The sequence below is a fragment of the Tetranychus urticae genome, chromosome 1, assembly GCF_039701765.1.
Source record: "Tetranychus urticae isolate SD_2017Ah chromosome 1, NJAU_TeUrti_SD_1.0, whole genome shotgun sequence".
Lineage (NCBI taxonomy): Eukaryota > Metazoa > Arthropoda > Arachnida > Trombidiformes > Tetranychidae > Tetranychus > Tetranychus urticae.
Window position 1 is genome coordinate 9891234 of NC_142958.1, and position 21736 is coordinate 9912969.

The following is a 21736-nucleotide window of genomic DNA, read 5'->3' on the forward strand; positions in this document are numbered from 1 at the left end:
ACCAGACAATCTGAACGAACACACAAATTTAATTGTCCAAATTATATGAGCCACAAAAACTCTAAGAAACGGTCGGAATTTCAAAAGTAAATTCAGTTTCTTTGCAAAATGTTTTACAGAAAAAAAGCTCAACTCAGATTAAATTAAATGCTGAAGTAAAAAAAGAGTTAAGTAAAAGACGATAAAAAATGTAAACTTTCCGATATGATTGGTTGGTTGAGAGTATAAAAAGTAGCAAATTTAATGGCTAAAAACTGAGTTAAGAAACAATTGATTTCACATTTAATTATTACTCTGTGGTGACATTTAACTAAAAAGTCTAATTACAGTGACAGATTGTTTGAGAAATTAGGTTTAACAAACGGTAAGAAAGTCAATGAAAAAAGTCCGAAAAAGTTGATTTGATTGTTTTCTGATACTAATTATTATTCAACAATTATGATAGCAAAAAATGTCTGTATTAATGTCAAAGTTTAAACTACGATTTTATTGATAACATGGATTTCAATACAAAGTAAATTAGTGATTCTTTTGACAATAAACATAATTTGTTTTAGTCACTATTGTTGGATTTTATTGATCTAAAAGTATCCAATGTAAAAAGTATAAAATCTGAACTAAATGATAATGGATGTCAACAAATAAGACAGGTTAGAGTTTGATTAGACAATTGCTCAGCGATATTATAAAAACAAATTCATCTAATAAGTTGATTTGGCTGATTGAACGGAAATTTAATATTACCGAGTTTTTGCAATAATTATTGAGATAAATTTATCAAATTTTAAGCACTATGTGCAATTTTATTTTCAATTTTATGATCAAAGGATTTACAAGGAACAGAGGATGAATGAGAAAGATTGGAGGGAAAAGGAGATTTATTGTGACAATTTTGTTTAATTTTGTTGCGTGAATTTAGTTTGTTGTTGTTTCTATACTTAATGAGATAGCCCAATAGATCAAGTTGTGAGAATAAAACAAGATTAAACTGAAGATATGAAGTTTATGAGAAAGGGTTGTGGGGATTATTGCCGATTCTTGCCGTTTAATATAATGATTGGTGAAATAAACAAGCAATGCGCATGAATTATAAACGAAGCAGCAATTAATAAAAAATACGGCAATATAAATAATAGGATGAAAATTAAGATGCTCAGCAAATGATGAATTGGGACTTGAAAATGTGTTTGCTTTAAATCTAAAGATGAAGATGAAGGTGAAGATGGCAATGAGAATTATGTGAAAGAAGAATAGTGATCCATGATCCTGGTTAGATGAGTGAAGGTGTTGTCATTTATATTGATGATAGTAATGATGATGATGATGATTTTGATGACAGTGATTGAGATAGAGATGAATAAAGTCAGAATGTTTACAATCAACGCTATTTGATTAAAGACTGGTCATGATCTTCAATCAAGGTAAACAAATATGGTACCATTTTATTTGATATAATGGTCAATGTGAGTTCGGCAGTTAATAATGAACTTACTCAAGTTAATCAGTTTATGTGCCTTTTAAATGCTAAAATTAACAGACTGGACTTTTCCCTTCGAGATGAATAAGGAAAGATACAGCGAAAGTACAATGTGAGCCTCACAACATAAAATTATCACAGATTTTTTTGCCTTACAAGCAGTTCTTCTTAAGAATATTAAAGTGGAACAAGAGTTTCAAATTAAAAGTTGCACTCTTTTTTGATGACTTATCTGACGCCACTTTTCATATTAGATTTAACATTAGATCGCAGTTTGCTCTTTTTACTAGCAGTATCAACTAAGGAATCTGTATCGGTGTCGAGATTTTCATTTGAGTCTTCCAAGTCTCCATTGAGATCATCTTCGTCGTCCTCTTGTCCCATTAATGATTTTAAACTTTCATCATCTGAATCAGCTAAGCCAGCAGCTCCAGTCATGGATGGGGTCATGGTTGGACCAGAAATGTTTGAAGTTGACTTAGCTTGTTGAGGTATAGAGTGAGTTGGACTTTTCATAGATGAAGCGGAAGATGACGACCCTCTTGGGTGTTTAGATGAACTAGGAGTTGGATTGGTGTTGGGTTGGCTGGAACTCGAACTTGGACTGTTTTTAGTTTTAGCATGACTGGAGGAGGATTTGGAACCCTTTGCAAGAGAAGGAGATGCAGATGATGTGGTGGTTGTTGTTGAGGTAGATGAAGTTGTTCCTAACCCTGCTAAATTACCTAATCCATTCATAAGTCCACTTTGTGCTAAAGATGCGAAAGGAGAAGGAGGCATAGAGAATCCTCCAAGTCCGAGATGACTGTAAAGAAGACTATTTGAATAAAGGAATGGAAGAGAGTTATAAAAGCTTGCAGGGTCATTCAAATTGGGGCTTGGGTTTTGGTTCTGGTTTTGGTTCGGATTTTGGTTAGCATTTTTGGAGCTTGAGTTTTTACCACTTTTATGACTACTGGATCCAGATTTATCAGAACTACTCTTATTTTTATCTGCACTGCTGCTAGAAGAGCCATGATCTTTCTTTTTACTACCTTCAGTACCAAGCCCTGGGACTGAGAATGGATTGAAACCAGAATTCAATCCTAAGCCTGGAAGGTTGAAAAGTGGATTGGCTAAACCCATTCCAAATGGGAAAAGCATTGAAGAGGCCGCATTTGCTGCTGAACTAGTTGATGTTGTTGCTGCTGATGATGATGATACATTACTATTGTTACTTCTAGATCCTGATGAAGCAGAGCTCATACCAGCTGCTGCTGAGATAAAATTTGGATCCATGAGCATTTTATGGAAAGAATTTGATAGAAGATTAGAATTTCCTCCAAATGGATTAAGAGTAGAAGGTGGAAATCCAAAACTGGAACTTGTTGCAGGCGTGGTTGAAGTTGTCGCTGATGATATAGCGGTAGCATTAGCAGCTGCTTGGTTAGCTAACAACGAAGCAGCTGTTGCCCGACGAGGACTCAACTCATTTGTACTATTTTTAGATTTGTTGTTACTACTTTCTCCTGATTTGCGATCACTCGTTCGAGTTCGGATAGTGCTCGGAGCAGGAACATCTCTTGAGTGTGAAGACTGAAAATTGAAAGCAAAAAAGAAAGGTTATAACCAAATAAGATGAAATTACAAGACATTAATAATGCTCATTGATTAATTTAAAATATTACATACCGATGCTTTAGAGGATGAACGGCTATCTCTAAGTAGATTTGCGTACTTGGGATCGAGTTCGTACATTGGATTTTTCTTCAAGAAATCAGGAAGTTGCTTAAGAGTTGGAGCTTTCGATCCAGAGAGCTAAATTAGATAAGGTAAAGAATTCAAATTAAAACTCATGAGAAATTATAAACCATTGATAAGACAGTAATGCAACAAAAGTTTGCTTCACATTATTAGCTTTGCTCTTTAATGATTAAAATAATTGAGAAATCATACCTTCTTTCCATTTAGTCTATTAACTAATGGGATATGTTCATCAGCGGAAAAGCCCAGTGGATTAGCCAACGATTGATGGCTTGACATTGGTGCTGGTGGTGGTAAGGACTGTGTTTTGGGTGGTGTATGTTGAGGAACATCTACCTTTGAACGACGAGAGCTTCTTTTCCTGTTATCGGGTAGCTCTAAAAGCTGCGTCTGTAGAAATTCAAAGAAAATATTAAAATTAAATGAGATATAATGTATTGAAGTCAGAAAGATAATTAAAATTTTGATTTTAGATTTGATTAATTTGACTTACATTAGCTGATAAGGGAGAAGAACCAGTTAAATTTGCAAATGCACTAACAAAGTTAGGATTGGTTAAAAGCTCGGGATGTTCTTCAAGGTACTTCTTCAATTGAGTGGTTTGATCCAGAAAACTTGCATCTAATTTGGGCAAATTTGATGAGAGATTTCCTGCAATATCAGCTGATACAGATTGTTGTCGAGATGATGATGTTGATTCTTTGTGTCCAGAACGAGGTGGAAATACTTTAGGTGTAGCAAAGTTTGCTTTTTCCGGAGGTTTCATTTGCATATCTCGTGCAAGAGATGCAGACATTGAAGATGAACGAGAAGAGGAATGAGCTGCTGGTGGTGTTCGAGTACGATCTTTGGAACTTGATGAACCTCGTGTTTCGACCTTATCCAGTTCAGAACGCGCTTTTAATTCTCTAGCGGCGCCCATTGGACTTGACAATTTAGGTTTCTCTGGCACTGGATCATCTTGTTTTTCTTGCTGCATCTTCTTTCGTTGCAACAAGTTGGTTGCAAGATCATCTATGCGTCTTCCAATACGTTTACCTGATTTGCCTCGACTAGTTAAAGTTGGTGAAGTTAATGGTCCGGAGGCTGAGGAGTCATCCTCTTTGGAACGATCTGAACTAGAATCTTTCCTTATGGGACCACTCAAGTCAAGTACTGATGATAAGGATACAGGTGTAGATGATCGTTTAACCACCTTATCAGGAGGTGGCAATGGCTTAGATGCAGGAGTCATTGGCTGTTGACCAGGTACTGGTTTAGCAAATTTGAGATCCAATGTGTCGAGATTTGGTGTGCGTTTAGTGTTTGATGAAGAATGGGCAGGTGGTGGTGCTCCTTGTGACTTACTGGATTTGTTAGCATGGTCAGATATTGGAGAAGTGAGAGGAGTTTTAATGGACGATAAAGAAGCGAAAGGATGCCCAACAGTTGGTGGTGGAGGTGCATGGGAACGAGATTTGCTGGATGAACCATGTGAATGAGAATGAGCCATAAGAATCGAAGATCCTTTATCATCATTGGCCATCTCATTTCTGAAGTTAGGAAGAGACATCGAAAACAAAGGAGGCAAAAAGGGAGGAGTATTTGCCAACATTTGACTGCTGTGTTGAGACAGGTTCTTCTTTGATGATTGCATTGGAGTGTCAGGTTGAGAAAGTAGATTTCGTAATTTAACTCTATCAGGTGGATCCATTTCATAACGACGTCTTCGTCGACCTCTTGATCGAAGTCGACCTCCAGAATCAATCATTCCAGAAGCATTGGCCACATCAAACATGAATGGATCAGGTGATGGTGAAACTGATTCATGACGAGGTGTATTGTCAGGAGTTGCTTGAGGTGTAGGCTCTCTACTCATACTAGAAATGCTCACTGGAGAAGCAGCTCGAGGTGAACTATCAGCTGTTGCAATACTTGGTGTTGATGGTACAGTTGCAAGAGCGGTAAACAGATTTTGTTTACAGAAAGGCCATTCATTCTTTTCAACACAATGACAAATTTGCTCTAAACGTACAATAAGTACACGTTCTTTTGGCCATCGAATGAATCCACGACTTGCGAAATTATCAGCTGATTGTGAAAAGAAGTTAGGATCGTTCTCTAAAATATTGCCAGAAGCAACTTTAGATTCGACTGGAGTTGTTTCGTTTTTCACAATAGTTATCTCCATATGAGTTGGATGAGATTTCTTTTCGGCTTCTGATTCAGATTTGACCTTTGATTCTTGACTTTCGGTAGATTCATCTAACTCTTTCTCTTTCATCGAAGATTCATCAATCTTTTCTTTTGAATCATCTTCTTTTTCGGCACTCTTCGAAAGATCGTCAGCCTTTTCTAATTCATTTTCATTATTGATCTTACTTTCATCTTCAGGTATCTTTTCATTGTCATCGGCGCCATCAACTTTGCTCTCTTCTGGTTTCTCTTCAGAATCCTCAACATTGGAAACTTTACCATCCTTTTCTTCTTCCGTTTTTGGTTCCTCTTCTGTGGTTTCTTTTTCTTTTTCCTCTTGAGCTAACTCATCCTTTTCTTTAGTCTCATCAATTGATTTATCAACATCCGAAGAAACAACTTGAGATTCTTCAGCGTCTTCTTTCTTTTCTCCAGAAATATTATTTTCTGATGATTCACAAGGTCTCTCTTGATCTCCGTCCACAGACATATCTGCCTGTTTCTGTAAATCATCTTCTTCTTTGGTAGATCGCTTCTCATCATCTTCATTGGAAACATTTTCTTGGTCTTTCTCTTTTTCCATTTTTGAATTTTCTTCGTCGCTGACTTTTTCTTCAGCTAACTTGTTGATCTCGTCTTCTCCTTCTTGATCAGTTGATTTAGACTGAGACTCCTTTTCATTAGTTTCATCAACGTCCATTTTTTCAAGATCTTCTGGTTTACTTGAAGATTCATCTTTTGTCTCTGATTTTTCTTTCTCTTCCACCGATGCTTCTTCAGCTTCAGCTTCATTTGATTTTAAATCACTAGATTGATCATTTGAAACTTTGGCATCGTTTGCTTCTGATGGTATCTTTTCATCATCAGCGACTTCAGTTTTAATCTCTTCAGCATCGTCAGATTTTTTGACTTCTTTATCCATTTTATCTTCGATATTCTCTTTGATTAATTTCTTAACACTTTCTGGCCCTTTTGGACTTTGATCCTTTGTTTTGGGTTTCGCTTCAATTTTATTGATCTCAAGTGTTGTCTCTCTCTTTACACTTTCCTGGCTTTGTTTCACTTCTGCCTTAGATTTAGATTCAGCATCATCATTACGGAATATTTTCATAAACGATAATTCAGGATCATTCATAAGGTTTATGTCGAGACGATTCAAACCATATTTAGCAGCTCCTACTAAAAGGTCTTTATCATGTCGACCACATATCCACCAATCAGGAAGATCAATTGATGTTTGACAAAGAGTTAACCTGTCATCAAGTTCAGGATGAGGTAAAATATCCTCTCGAATTTTACACAAAAGCTCGATACGAGCAAGAGCACGAGTAGCTTTATCTTCGGAAATAGGATCCACCAAATAATTGTAATTCTCTTCTTCTTCTGAGAGTGAACGTCCAGTAACTTTTTTACACATAGCAAAAAACGATTTAAAGTACTCAGTTAGAGATTCATCAGATTTTTTGTCCAGTTTAGACAACAATCTAAATCTGGACCATTCGTATTGATTGGTATCCTTGTTATACTCGACACCGAAAGAAATGATTGTTCTGTAAAAATCTGAGTCATCCTTTTTGGACCACCTTCTTTGTGCAGCTTCCCGTCTCTTCTCCCGCATAACAGCTTCATTACGTTCAAGTCGCTCTTGTTTTTTAACATTTCTTTGGTATGCTGATATCAAATTTCGGAAACGTTTATTCAAATCAGAAGATGATGGGAAAGGCATATACTCTTCATTGCCACTTGCTAAACCTTCTCTTCCTTTAGAATCATCTTTTGAGAACTCGTTATTTACAACTTCGGAAGCTTCATTTTCATCATCTTCGTCTTTGTTAATATCATCGCAAGATTGAAGTTCAGCCATTAAGGCTGTTCCATCTGGAGGACCACATCGAGTCAGAAAACACAAAGCTGGATCTAAACGCATACGATTATAACGATCATAACCGTGTTTGTAAACTCCCATGAGCAATGATTTATCAGCATCTTCATCCCACCATGGTGGTAATCCTGGATAACCATCTCGAATTGGAGGTGAGAAAGGAGCATCTCGATAAGAAATATCTTTACAAATCTTATCACTGAGTTCACCAAATATCTCAGTCTTTAAGTACCATAGAAGTTTAAATCTGAGCAATATTTTGTTTGATATTTTGATAACGTGATTTCGATAATCTTCAGGTAGCAACAAGTCAGGGTTGTATAAGTCTTCTTTTGCCCAGTCATATGATATTAAGGAAAATTCAGGTGCTTCGTTTGGTAACATGGGTTGGACAACTGGTTGAGCAATTAATTTTGATTTCTTTGATCTTCTTCGTGATGAGCCTGAAGATGGAGATGGAACTATATTCTCTTCTTCGACACTTATTTTGCTCACTTTAGCATCTTCCACTTTATAATCACTAGGAGATATTATGTCCCAATAAAATGTCAGCTCTTTCTTCTTATCATCACCACGACCATTTTGAAGACACTGAAGCATAATTACTTGAGCAACATGTTCAATGTCCTGAATAGTTATGTGTCTTTTGAAAATACCAGTCTCAAGGTATTTGTCCCATCGTCCCCAACCATAACAAAGTAAACCTTTCTCGACTTGATAACATTCTGCTTTGGTCCAATTACCAGGTGCAAAGTCTTCCATAAACTCATCTTCTCGTTCACGACCTCGTTTACCTTTCTTCAACTTGAACTTAGTTTTTCCTCCACGAGTTCGGGTTGAAACATTCTCTTCGTCCTCATCACTGGAATCAGCATCAGAAATCTCCAACATTTGCTCATCTTGACCAAATCTTTTGGTTTGTGTTCGACGTCGAGGTTCTTGGACAATTAAATCATTTTTACCAGTCAGCTCATCTACATCAAGTTGAGCCTTCTTTGCCCATTTTTCCCAGAAATTAGGATCATCTATTTCAATGTCAGATCTATTATCGGAAGCAGCAAAAGATGCTTTAGAGAAAGTACTTCCTTTCTCTTCGCTTTCCAAAGTAATAATTTGGGTTCTACGTTGTAAAATTTGCTCAATGTCTTCTTCACAAAATTTGTCACCAGCATTATCATCGTCCATGATGGCTCCATAAGCTCCTTTTCGGAGTAAGTCTTCTACATCACTCTTTGAAAGGCCATTCTCACCTAAGCCAGCTGCATTGGAATTCATTGATTGTAAAACAGCTCGATCCAAACCAAGCTTCAAAGAAGCCTTGTCAAACATTTCACGTTCATAGGTGTTACGACAAATCAATCGATAAACTTTAACCATCTTTGATTGACCAATACGGTGACAACGAGCTTGTGCTTGTAAATCGTTTTGAGGATTCCAATCAGAATCAAAAATTATCACAGTATCAGCTGCAGTCAAGTTGATACCAAGACCACCAGCTCGGGTACATAATAAAAACACAAATCGATCAGATCCTGGTTTTGAAAATCTGTCAATTGCTGCTTGTCTCATGTTACCTCGAACTCTTCCATCGATACGTTCAAAGGGATACTTCTTCTGACATAAATAATCCTCTAAAATGTCCAAACAACGAACCATTTGAGAGAAAATTAATACTCGATGTCCATCTGCTTTCAAACGAGGCAACAGTTTGTCAATAAGCACAAGTTTACCAGATGCATGGACAAGTGCATCAAGAAGAAAAGTTGGAGAATCTCCTTTATTCTGCTTGTATTCATGAATTATTTGTTCTTCGGCTCCATTAATCAGGTAAGGATGAATACAACATTTTCGCAGTTCCATCATAGTATTCATCAAATTTGGAACATTAGTTTTACTATTTCCTTTGGTCAAAAATTGGAAATTTCTTTCCAAAATAGCTCGATAATATTTCTTTTGTACATTAGTAAGTTCAACCTCAATGATGGTCTCTTCTTTAGGAGCTAAACTCTTTTCAACATCTTCCTTCAATCTTCTCAACATCATTGGTTTGAGAAGAGCTTTCAGTTTATCAACTTGATCTTCAGTCTTGAGATCACCAAATTCGGCCATAAATACTTCAGAAGATGAAAATTGATTTGGTTCAAGGAAATTAAGTAAACTAAACAATTCTTCTACATTATTCTGTAATGGTGTTCCAGTAAGAAGAACTCGATGTTCCATATTTAAAAGTCTTAATCCTTCGAGTAATTTACAATTTCGATTTTTCAATCGATGAGCTTCATCAATGATACAAGCTCTCCAATGGATTTCACGAAGTTCAAGGCAATCAGTGAGAACAATTTCAAAGGTTGTTATCATAACTTGAAACTTGTAAAAACCTTCATGTCTTTCACCATTCTCTTTCTTGTAATACATTTCATATTCTTGTAACATATTACGACTTGCTGAACTTCCATGATAAGTAATAACATTAAGATCAGTCCAAGTTTCAAACTCACGTTGCCAATTGCCGATAGTTGAAAGTGGGGCAATAACTAGAAAAGGTCCAGTAACTCCATATTTGAACATTTCTTGAATAAAAGAGATTGATTGAATGGTTTTACCAAGACCCATTTCATCGGCAAGAATACAATTTCGACTAAAATGAAAAGAAAAACAAACAAAAATTTGTCAACAAAAATCAAATTGATATTCCATAAAATTTATCCAATAAAATATAATAATTAAGGATAATTTTGCTTTTTTGACTTACCCATTATGCCAACAAAACATTAACCAATTAACTCCTTCTAATTGATACTCTCTCAAGGTATTGCCTGCTTTATAAGCAGGAGATGAGTCCAATTTTTTCCATTCATTGGCTTTAGGTCGTTTCTTCGGTTTCCATTTATCTTTTGGAGGTGGACTTTTAAACTTCCAAAAATGAGCGATTTTCAAAGGATCTAAATCGTCTTCGAGTTCCCAAGTACTTTCTTCGTAAGGCAATGCTCTCCATTTAACTAAATAATGACGAGTTGTTTTCTTTCGTAAAACTTTCTTCTTACGTTTAACTGGTAGTACATTTGATTCACTTTCAACTGGAACTTTGTTTTCGATATTTTCCTTTGATTCGTCTTTAACGTCGTTTAATTGACTTTCATCAATTTTAACTTCTTTCTCGGTAATTATTTGATCGTCTTCTGGCTTTTCTTGCTTCTCGCATGGAATTTCATCTTTCTTTTCGCCAGAATTATCAAAAGATGGTTCTCCAATTACCTCGGCAGAGATGTTTTCATCGATATTGGTATCTATCGTTTTGGCAATTTCTTGATCAGATTTATCTTCAGTAGCTTCCGAAACATTTTCAGATTCAAAAGATTCGCTTTTGGTCTGTTGTTCATCACTTTCAGCTACTTTCATTTCAATTTCTTGATTTTGAATTTCAGTGTCACCTTGTTTTTCGTCTACACAAGGCTCATTTGTGGGATCAGTCTCGATTTTAAGACCAACTTCATCGTCAATTTTGTTGTCAGCTTCGATCTTAGATTGTAAATCACTAGATTCTGGCATTATGGGAACAGCAGCAATTGTAACTCCTGTATCTATTGATTCACATTTCATTTTCTCAGATTCATCACCTTCTTCAGTTTTACTTTCTGGATTCAAAATAACTGGTAATATATCAACTTTAGTGTCACTTCGTGAATCTTCGTCGTCGTCATCGACTTCGACTTCTTCTTCAATTGTCTCTTCAATTTCTTGAACATCCAAAATACGATCCACTTCGGTATAATCAGGATTAAAAAGTTCATCATCCAAGAAATTTATGTCAATTTCACTTTCCTTCTTTTGTTTCCATCTTTTAATTTTTTGATTTACTCTTTTGTCTCCCATTTCAAGCTCTTCTTCAGTTCTCCATTCACAATGAAGATAAGAGAGATTCTTGTATTTTACATAATACTCTTCCACTTGAATGGTTTGTACTCCATTCAGATCTTCACCTTCTTCTGCCTCAAGTTCTCGTTCACCCATTCGTGAGCTCATAATCTTCTCAACAACCATTGTATCTTCACTGATTTTGGTCACTTGAACATTGCTATCAATAATTTTCTTGTCACTTGGTCCTATTGATCCATCTAGCTTAGCAGCTTCCAATGGATCTGCATCATCAGCTGAAAGGTCTAAATCAATATCATCCGTGTACTTTTGTCGTTTAGTATTACGAGCACTTCTACGTTTTAATGCTGCACTGTCAGGATCTTCTGGAGACGGTGGTGGTGTCTTTTCAATGTCTGATGCATCTGAAGATCCAAGTCGCTTTCTTTTCTTTGATTTACCAAATTTAAGCGCCAATTTGGGTAATTTCTTTTTACTTTTACCAGAATCATCTTTCAATTTTGGTTTTGCTCTACTTGGTCTCTTTTTCTTTCCGGAAGATTTTGATTTGGTCAAAGAAGTATCTTCAATGTTTCCCAATGATCCATCAAAAGTTGTATCTTCGGGTGCATTTTCAATCTCACCAATCAGTGGAACACTGATTTCACCTTCAACTAAAGTATCATCACTTGGTTTTACTTCGTCTTCTTTCTCTTCTTCATTTACTTTCTTTTTTGGCTTCTTCTTCTTCTTCTTCTTACTTTTCTCTGGATCATCAGCTGGTCCTTCTATAATAGCACCAACTTCACCAAATTCTTCTCCTGCATCTTCGTTTTCTTCTTTCTTCTTTCTTTTCCGTTTCTTCTTTTTACTCCCTTGACCATCTTCCGAAAAAAAAGTCTGATGACCACCTTCACTCATAAAAGGACCTTCATCAAAAGGAACACCATCCTTCATATCTTTAGCTTTTCTTTTCTTGGCTTTCCTTTTAACTGGTGTACTGGAAGGAGTTTGTTCTTCATTAAACTCCATTTTACTAATAACAACACTATCATCACAGCTATTTTCTGGTAATTGTGGCGGTAAATCAGGAGGTGGAGGAAGTAACTGAGGAGCTTCAACTGGTGGTGGTGGAGTTGAACTTTGATTTGGAAAATTTTGATCCATCGATGATAAATAATCTTTGTGCACAAAACTTTCGTTGCAAAGCTCTTGTTGCTTTGATTCTTGTTGTTGATGTGGTTCGTCACTATGCTGCTTAGGTTCATCTTCATGTGATTGTTGCTGTTGCTGTTGCTGTTGTTGTTGTTGTTCATCTTGATTTATATTTACATTTTGAGTCATTGAGCTTTCATCTCCCGTCACACCGAAAAAATTTCCACTTGTAGTATCAGTTAAATTTGGATCATGAAATGCATTACTTGTATCATTCATATCACCAGGTTGACCCTCATTGCTACCTGTACTATTAATTGTTTCAGATGAAGAAGATTGAGTCATTGTTTCATCACGCAATGATTTAGAAAAATCATTCTCCACTGTATTATCATTCGATAATTCAAGTTGTTGAGTTTGTCCAGCACTTGTTTCCTCGATATTTTTATCTAAATGTTGCTTTGGTTCTTGTGATTGCTGGGACTGCGGTTGTAACTGTTGCATCTGTGATTGTTCCTGTGGTTGTGCTTGATGTTGCATTATATCAGGATCTTCATCAGTTAGTGTTTGTTGAGGATGTTGTGGTTGATTAAGTTGTGGAGATGCATCTTGGACGTGTTGAGAATCGTAAGACATTGGACCATCAGGAGGCAATGGTTTATAAGTTGCTTGTTCATTAACTGGAATTCTTGAAGGATCAGGAGGAGGAGGATACATCATTTCATTTGATAAATCTGGACGATGTTGAAAGTCAGGTGGTGGTAATTGACCATACATGTCTTGACTATGAGGATTCATTTGATGGGGAAGTGGAGCATGTTGAGGAGGTGGAGGTGGATAAGACATTCCTCCACTCATATTAGAGTCCATACTCATTTGGCTACCAGGTCCTGGATATGGTGAACCTGAACTCATTACATTTGGATACATTTCATTTGGATTACCACCCATTGAATATGAGTTATCATAACCAGGTGTCATAGAGCCAGGCATAATGGGTGAAGGTTGTATTGGTGATGCGCCCATACGAGATTCAGGGGAGCTTCGCGCTCCTCTTCCTCTACCTCGAGTACCAGCTCCTTTAGGTGCTCTAGGAGCTCGAGGTTTCTTCTCTTTCTTGGGTTCAGATGGATCTTTCCTTGGACGACCTTTACCCTTCTTCTTAGCTATTGGTGGCTCTTGATCAAAAGTATCACCATATGGATCATAATTTTGACTCATGTCATTATTTACAGAACCACTTCCATATTCATTTTGATTCATTTGGTTTCCCATCATTCCTGGAGGCATTCCTGGACCTTGATTATAATTCTGACTATACATCATTGAATCAGGACCCATGTATGATGGATTCATACCACCATCATTGCTCATATTCATATCATAACTTTGATTATAACCACTACCATAATCCCAACTTGACTGAGGTTGAGATCCTGGTTGTTGATTCGAGTACATTGAATTATCTGATGATGATGATTGTTGTTGTTGCTGTTGTGGTGCTTGCTGTTGACCCATACCGTAACTCGGTTCATTAGGACCAGACATGTAATTTGAATGGTATCCAGAATCTAATCCTGATCGACTAGGTGGACCAGGAGGATTCATATTTTCTTGAGATGATCTTGTTGTTAATGTTTCATTTGATGGAGTGTTTGTACGAGAATTTCTGTTATCTCCACCAGCATTCGATGAACTTGATAAAACACTATAAATATTAGAATTCGATGTATCATTCCCTTGTTGTTTATCATTGTCACCTTTACTTTCAGAGCCACTATCATCTTTAACAATTTGTGGTGATCCAAAAGAAGATGTCTTATTTGCTTCGATATTCCGGAAATTGAATGGAGACATCGGTTGTTGAGATTGCTGATTAGAGCTTGAATTACGAGGAGACATTACATTCTTATTTACAATGTCTTGCTTCGAGCTTGACTGGGTTTGATAATTTGAATTATCGATAGAAGGAGAGCTTGCAGAGTAACTCTGGTTATCAAACATGGAATATTGCTGTCCAGTCATTGAGTTTGAATTATTATTAGACGTTGTTGACGTCATCGTGTTGGGACCGACAGATTGACCAGTCGATGCTAAATAATCAAAGACAATAAGGAAATAAAATTATAAAAAATAAATTATTAGTAATTGACAATAATTAAAGACAAAATAAAGTATCAACATTATTCAATTGAGTTAAAGAAAGTTCAAGAAAATTTCACTTTCTTTGCTTTTATTTCCTCCCAAATGATAATGAGTAATCAATAATAAAGCAGCTAATAGATATGAATCATCATATTTTAAACATTATAATCATTATATCTTTATATTATAATATTTATAAATTATGCATATAATTTTTTCTCTACTTACTCAGAGTTCTAGAGATACCAGGGGATGGAACTTCTTTACTTTGAGATTGTGTGTCAATTTGAGATGCTGGTGAATACGGTATCGATGAATTCATAGGTGATTGAGTATTTGACATGGAGTTTGAGCCTTGACCAGTTGTTGGTTGACTTCCTGCAGTTGGTGGTCTCCATGAAGAAGAGTTATTTGGTGGATAACCTGAGTTACCATAATAATTTCCAGAGCCTGATGAAGTTGGCGATGGTGATGGAAATCTTGGATACATATTTGATGTTGATTGTTGATCTGACTTTTGAGCTTGTTGTTGTTGCTGCTGCTGTTGAGGTGCATGAATATTGCTTCCAGACATTGTTGGATAATATTGATTGGAAGAGCTGCTGTTGTTTGACGATGAAGATGCCGATGAGATTATCGAAGATATTGAGTTAATTTTATTTGTTGGAGCCGCTGTTGATGAAGACGAATTAAGGTGAGGCATGACCATTTGTTCCAATTGTTGAAGACTACTAATTGGCGTTGATTGATGTGAAGTTACAGGACCATGAGATGATTGTGATGCTGATGCAGATGCCGATGATGATGATGATGATGATGATTGGGATGCTGGTGCTGATGCTGAAGATGAAGATGCATTGTGAGATGATGATTGAGATGCTGGTGCAGATGAAGATGCTGTTACTGAGGAAGATGATGATGATGAACCTGGAGGAGGAGCAGGTAAACCACTTGATTTTGTAGCATTATTATTATTATTATTATTGGTACTACTATTACCAGGAGAAAGTCCTGAGTTAGGACTTGTTAATTGACCCGAGCTTGGATAACTATTTGTTGGACCTGATGTTGACAATGTTGTTGTACCTCGATCCGGTGTTCGTGATGTTGGTGGCATCGGAGAGCCTGCTGGTGGTGTTGGTGTTGGTCTACGAGGTGACATACTAGCTAATGAAGATGCACTAAATGGTGGTCGATAACCTGGACTGTTGGGTCCAGTATTTTGACCACTTGTCGATCCTGGACCCATAGTGTAGGGTGAAAGTCGACTTGAACTATCACCATATCCTTGACTCACACTATAACCTTGATATTGTTGTCCTGGATAGTTCATTGAACCAGGAGTGTTACTAGATAACATACCTGCAGCACTCGATGAGCCTGGACCAGCTGAAGGATAACCCAAAGATGTATAATGTGGTTGTCTAGAGTTACTGTTTGCACCGATTGAATTTGGATCAGGTAATCTAGATGATCCTGAGTTTCCTGGTACATTTTGACTATTATAAGACGATGTTAAATATGGTGACATCGATGATGCTTCGGATGGAATGAAACTAGTCAACGAGGAACTTGGTGCAACTCTATCATTACTAGAACTGTAATATGGTCTGGTGGGTTGAGCTTGTGACTGCGATTGTTGTTGTTGTTGCGATGACTGTTGGGTTGGTAGAGGCTGATGAGATTGCTTAGTTGGTTGCTGCGAGTGCAGAGAGCCATAATCACTGGCACTATGTCCAAAAGGAGGTGGTGGTGGAGGCTGTTGTTGTTGTTGTTGTTGTTGTCGATTAGATCGACCACTAGAACCTGTATGAGGGTGAGGTGGTGGTGGTGCAACAGAACTTGCAGGATTATATCCGTATGGAGGTCTTTGTTGTACATGACTCATTCCTTGATTGTGCCAAATTCTTGCACTAGGTCCACTTGTTGGTCCTGGACCGTACGAAGATGGATATGATCCTGGGTATCCACTTCCTGGGCCTGGTCCTAGTATCGGTGACAACATTCTTTGATCATTATAACCACTCATTAAACCACGATTTTGATAACTATTAGAACTTGATAACTGTGTTAAACTGGATTGAGGCACTATTCCTCCATTGTGTTGTGACATTCCACCCAGAGAAGATGGTCCGCCTGGTCCACCACCCATGCCTGGTACTGGATAACCACTATTACTGTGACCATAACGAGAATCATGTGTAGGATAATGACCACTTCTCATGGCAGATTGTGCAGCTCCTCCAGGAAAACCACTACTTGCATATTGATCATGCATTTTTGACGCATCACCAAGACCAGATGGGCCGCCTAAATGTACCAAACCCGAACCAGAAGAACCTGGAGGCATACCGAATGGCGGTAAGGATCTTTGTGGTAATCCATGAGTGTTAGGACCTGCTTGGAAAACAAAACATGCTTTAGTAAGTATATTTCATGTAGTGGCAAATAGAAAAAGGTAAGCATGATTTTCCCACTGGATCAGCTGTAATAGTGTTTCTACATTTAAATAAATGATTTTAATCAACTATACACTACTTAAGTCTTATTTTTGTCTTAAACAAGCAACATTCACAGAAAAGATATTCAAAAGCCTATATTTATGAAGCTAATTATGCAAAAGTTCAATATTGCTGCGAGAATCATCAACTCACCATGTGGAGGAATCATTCCATAAGCGGGACTACCAATACCCATTGATGTCATCACTGAGTTGTTTGATCCAGGAGGTTGTGGTTCAGGGCCTCCAGGATTACTATTCGATGGATTACCAGTAAGCCCATAACTGGGATGGTATCCTAAAAAGACACAAGACAATACAAACATTTAATTGATTAGATAATCATGAATGTCAAAGATAAAAGTCAATAATAAATTAGCAAAAATACTCACCGAAGCCATCACCAAGCAGCTGGTAGTTGGACATTGACAGTGGGAATTGAATTCCTTCAGTTCAATATACAAGTTAACCAATAAACAACCATCTTATTTAAGACCGGCAATGTAAACAAACATTAGAAATAACCTCCAATCATTGAAATAATACTTTTTAAACCATGTGATTCAAATATTTTTGTCGTTAATTAAATAATAGATTTACAATTTATCACAATTTACATTTGATTTTACTAATAATGGTGGTTATGAATTCAGTGATGTATTAAAATCGGTATTAAACTTGTTCCTTAAGCCTGTAGAGAGAGACAGTAGAAGATGTTAGAAAGAAAACAAGAAAGGGAATGGAAAGGAGATAGAGAATGAGCATTTGTATTGAAGACACCACTAAAAAACCAAACAATTAATAGGGTTTTATTATAATAATAATAAATGTAATGGTGGAAAGGTGAGGAAGAGAGAATATTAGAGAAATGAGAAAATAAGAGAGTAAACTTAAAAGAGAAAGAGTGTGTGAGAGAGAGAGAGAGCAAGCTGCAGGAAAGGGAAAGATGAAAGACAGAAGTCACTGATCTTCAGATCATCCAAGGAGGAGCTAATAAGCTTTTACAAATTTCTCATAACAAAACTCTGAGTTAAATTTTATCATTTATTCAACTGATAATTTCTATAATAATGCTGTCAATTAAATTATTACATAATCAATTTCATAGCAAAGAATTTCATTTAATATTCAACTAACAATATCATTTGTAAATTCAAGTTGCATGTAAAAAATCAACAAAATTTCAAACTGATCCGTAAAAAATATGATAAAAGCTCTTAGAGTATAAATAATTTCAAGATCAATCAGACCATCATGAGAATACTATAAATATGACAAAATGGTACAATAAATAATGAGATGAAAAGATGAGAAATAATCAAAAAACTATAAGCCGCAAAAACCATTTCAATAGGTAAAAATAAAATAATGTTTGTAAACAGAACATGAAAAGGCTGAAAATCTATCATTATTTTAAAAATTTTGTTTTATTGTCAATTCTAGATATGCTTATCATTAATAATATAAAATATGATTGAACAAAATAACTGCTAATCAACATGACAATTTAATTTTTCTCTTGTTTTACATTTTTCATACTCATTTCTTCTCTTCTTCTTCAGCTCCAGCTTCTTTTCTTCCTCTCTCCCCTTTACAACACACACACAATTTCAAGCTCTCTTCTAGATCCAAGAGATGAAATGGTTTAAAAACCTTACTTACCTATCAAAGTATTAACCATCAAATTTTTTTATTTTATGTTGTCCAACTTATGTTGATTTGTTTACACAATAGAAACACTATTAAGCATAATTAAACAATTTACTTTAAATTAAATAAATGACAATTACCAATGTATTAAACCAAATCTTGAATGGATAATAAACCCTAACGGACTAGTCAGCAACCATTTCAGTTTGACACATTAGTATTAACGCCATCTACTATATGCAACTTTATCTAATTTTACTTTAAAATGTTGATTTCACTTTTACCTGCAAAAAAATTGCGCTGGTTTTAAGTAGATTGTCAGGTAAATGGTCAATTTTCATCAATCTAGTGATTCATTGAAGAATAATTGTTGATGTGGAAGTTAGAAGTAAATTTTTCTCGAAAATGATATCATACTGCAGTTTAAACAAAGAGTCCTTATTGTCGAAGAAATGATTATTATAAGCGATATTATTCTTGAAATATCAATGCAAAAGGGCCATTTGCCAAATCAAGAGAAATGTCGAGAGATAGATCGAAAGAAATGTCCGTATATCAGTTTAACTCTTCATCTATCACCATAATCAAAGCGAACCGTTTTCCCGTAAATCGAAGTGCTGTTGTTGAATAATGGCTTCTATTTCCTACTAAATTAAGTTCATTTGTTTAGTTGTACCTAACCCTGATTGTGATTAAAAGTAAATGAGAAATCAGTTTTGTAAGAAAAAACTAGTTCTATCGATATGCTAAACGCTATTGAAATCCGAACTTTAACGAGATTGTACCAAAACTTTCGATCAAATTTTTTGATTTTACTAATGAACTCAGCTTATATGCCCTTATAAAGCCATTAAGGCTTCCACTCTGTGAAATTTCGAAATGTGAAGATTAAAGAGAAACCTTTATGGAATGCATACGAATCTTGGAGTTATTAGCACCTAATTCAAAGAAAATAAAACAAGTTTACTGATCATATTAAATTGCTACAAAACAAGCAAATAATATAAATCAGAATGATAATAATAAATCCATTTGTTTGGAACAATTTTCTTTGATCAAATCTCTTTTAAAAACAATGAAGAAGATGCTTTTCGTGAGCCCGATATCCTTATCAGCATGAATATCGACTTGACTTGCTGAGACTTGAAGAGAGTAAATTCAGATCACGGGGTTTTATATGTCCTTACCGATAATTCAAGATTTAATCTTTGGAATCGCTTCAACATGAGATCCGATGGTATTATGTAAGTATTATTGGAAATTCAAACGCCGATTGGGAAAAACTTGGACGAAAACATTCGATTTTTGTTCAATTAAAATACAAAAATGACTTGATAAATGCTTTATTTCTTATTTCTTATTCTGTATCATGAGAACTGTGGAAAGACTGCGAAATGTGTTCAATTTATGGTGTTTGCTATTAATTTTTATCGACAAATACTAAGTTTGGGCTGTCTAATTTTTACGGTCACAAAATGCGACAGGTTTAACAGAAAACAGAAAAGTAAAAATACACAATTAGAAATGCGAAGAATGTTTGTTAATTAATCAAATGAAGATCGGGAAAAACTTTTGCGACATTTGTCTCTATTCAATCTAAATACAAAAGTGACCCAATGTGTGTTGAAGTTCTTACTCTGTACCTAATAGACTAACGAAAACAACCAGTTCAATTATTTGGTTGAATAGATTTGTTAATAAAAAGACACAATTGTAACATTTATAAACAAATTGTACAAAGTATTAATCCAAATGCGTTTAAACGGGTAAAAATAGATTTTCTTCAAATTTGGATTTTGTAGGTTTGTAGAGGAATGCATACTGAGTCCATTTATGCCATCGTAAGATTTCTCTGAGCCACAGTTTTCGAGAAAATCGAAGTCAAAGTTGAAACTTCGATCGCCTTTTATGCAATTATGGAAGCAGATTTTTCCACGAAACTACTTTGCACTCATTAAGCTTTTGATGCTCAACCTGAAAATGTACTAATTTAGAGAAATGAAGTTTTCTATTTTCTGTAAAGCAGATCATTTCGGTTTTCAGTTAAACCTGTCGCATTTTATGACCGTAAAAATTAGACAGCCCAAACTTAGTATTTGTCGATAAAAAGTAATAACAAACACCATGAATCGAACACTCAGCACAATTTCGCAACAGTTATCTTGATATTGACCATTAGACTGCGAACTTTGAACATCGATATTATATGAACAGCGTCACCTAGAACCAACATTCATTGACCAAACATTAGGTTTTATTGTGGACTGTTACTTTATTAATTTTAGATCACACAAATAAGTTATAATATTGGACTAGTTTTGAAGTTACATTTGAGACCTAAATTATAAAGTTAAATGTTTTCTCAAACCCAAACTGACACAGATTGGCAGAAATGGACAGAAATCTAGATTTTCGCCTCTGGTGACTTGTAGGCCAATGCAAACTGTGTCCATATGTACGATTGAAAAATTTCCTTGATTCATAGTTTTCTAGAAAATCGAGTTCGAAGTTATAACTTCGATCGCCTTTTATGCAGTTACGGAAGCAGATTTTTTCATAAAACTTCATTGCACTCATGTAGTTTTTGATGGCCAATCAGAAAATGTACTTGTTTTAAGAACTGAAATTTTCTTTTTCTGCATAATCGATCAAGTTCGATTCTCAGTTAAACCTGTCGTATTTTGTGATCGTAACAATTAGAAAGCTGAAACTTAGTATTTGTCGATAAAAAGTAATAACAAACACCATGAATTGAACACTTACCACAACTTCTCAACAGGTATCTCGATATTGACCATTAGACTGCGAACTTTGAATATCGATATTTCGTAAACAGCGTCACCTAGAAACAACATTTCTTCACCAAACATTAGGTTTTATTGTGGACTGTTACTTTATTAATTTTAGATCACACAAATAAGTTATGATATTAGTTTAGTTTTAGATGTTGCATTTGAGATTTTATTTATTGCAAATGTTAGTAAAACTAAATGGTTTCTCAAACCCAAATTCAACCTAAAACTAAATCAAACCTAAATCTTATGATGTGTTAGCTGAACATTGTTCATTAAATGAATCAAATGAATTTTCTTGGATATTATGTCATTTATGGCATGACCAATAAGAAATCTAATGTTTGACCAAAGAATGGAGA

General features: G+C 35.6%; 1 protein-coding gene and 1 long non-coding RNA gene across 3 annotated transcripts; one reads left to right on the top strand and one right to left on the bottom strand.

The window, feature by feature from the left end:
• Window positions 1–773: 773 nt before the first annotated feature.
• On the bottom strand, window positions 774–18792 carry LOC107370065 (uncharacterized). Of its 2 annotated transcripts, none has more exons than XM_015938043.3 (9): window positions 18595–18792; window positions 17325–17623; window positions 17087–17230; window positions 14661–16829; window positions 10030–14380; window positions 3714–9915; window positions 3413–3610; window positions 3149–3274; window positions 774–3052 (listed from the first exon to the last, which is right to left on the bottom strand). In XM_015938043.3, exons 2-9 carry the CDS (start codon window positions 17356–17358, stop codon window positions 1706–1708), a joined length of 14571 nt encoding a protein of 4856 aa, XP_015793529.2. In that variant the 5' UTR covers window positions 17359–17623; window positions 18595–18792; the 3' UTR covers window positions 774–1705. The 2 variants fall into 2 exon arrangements, with proteins under 2 accessions (XP_015793529.2, XP_015793528.2); XM_015938042.3 differs by having other exon boundaries at window positions 14661–16832; window positions 18595–18783.
• LOC149094541 (uncharacterized) lies at window positions 16760–17538 on the top strand. Its single transcript, XR_016197964.1, has 2 exons — window positions 16760–16890; window positions 16976–17538. It is a non-coding gene; the product is annotated as an uncharacterized LOC149094541 (long non-coding RNA).
• Window positions 18793–21736: the final 2944 nt, after the last annotated feature.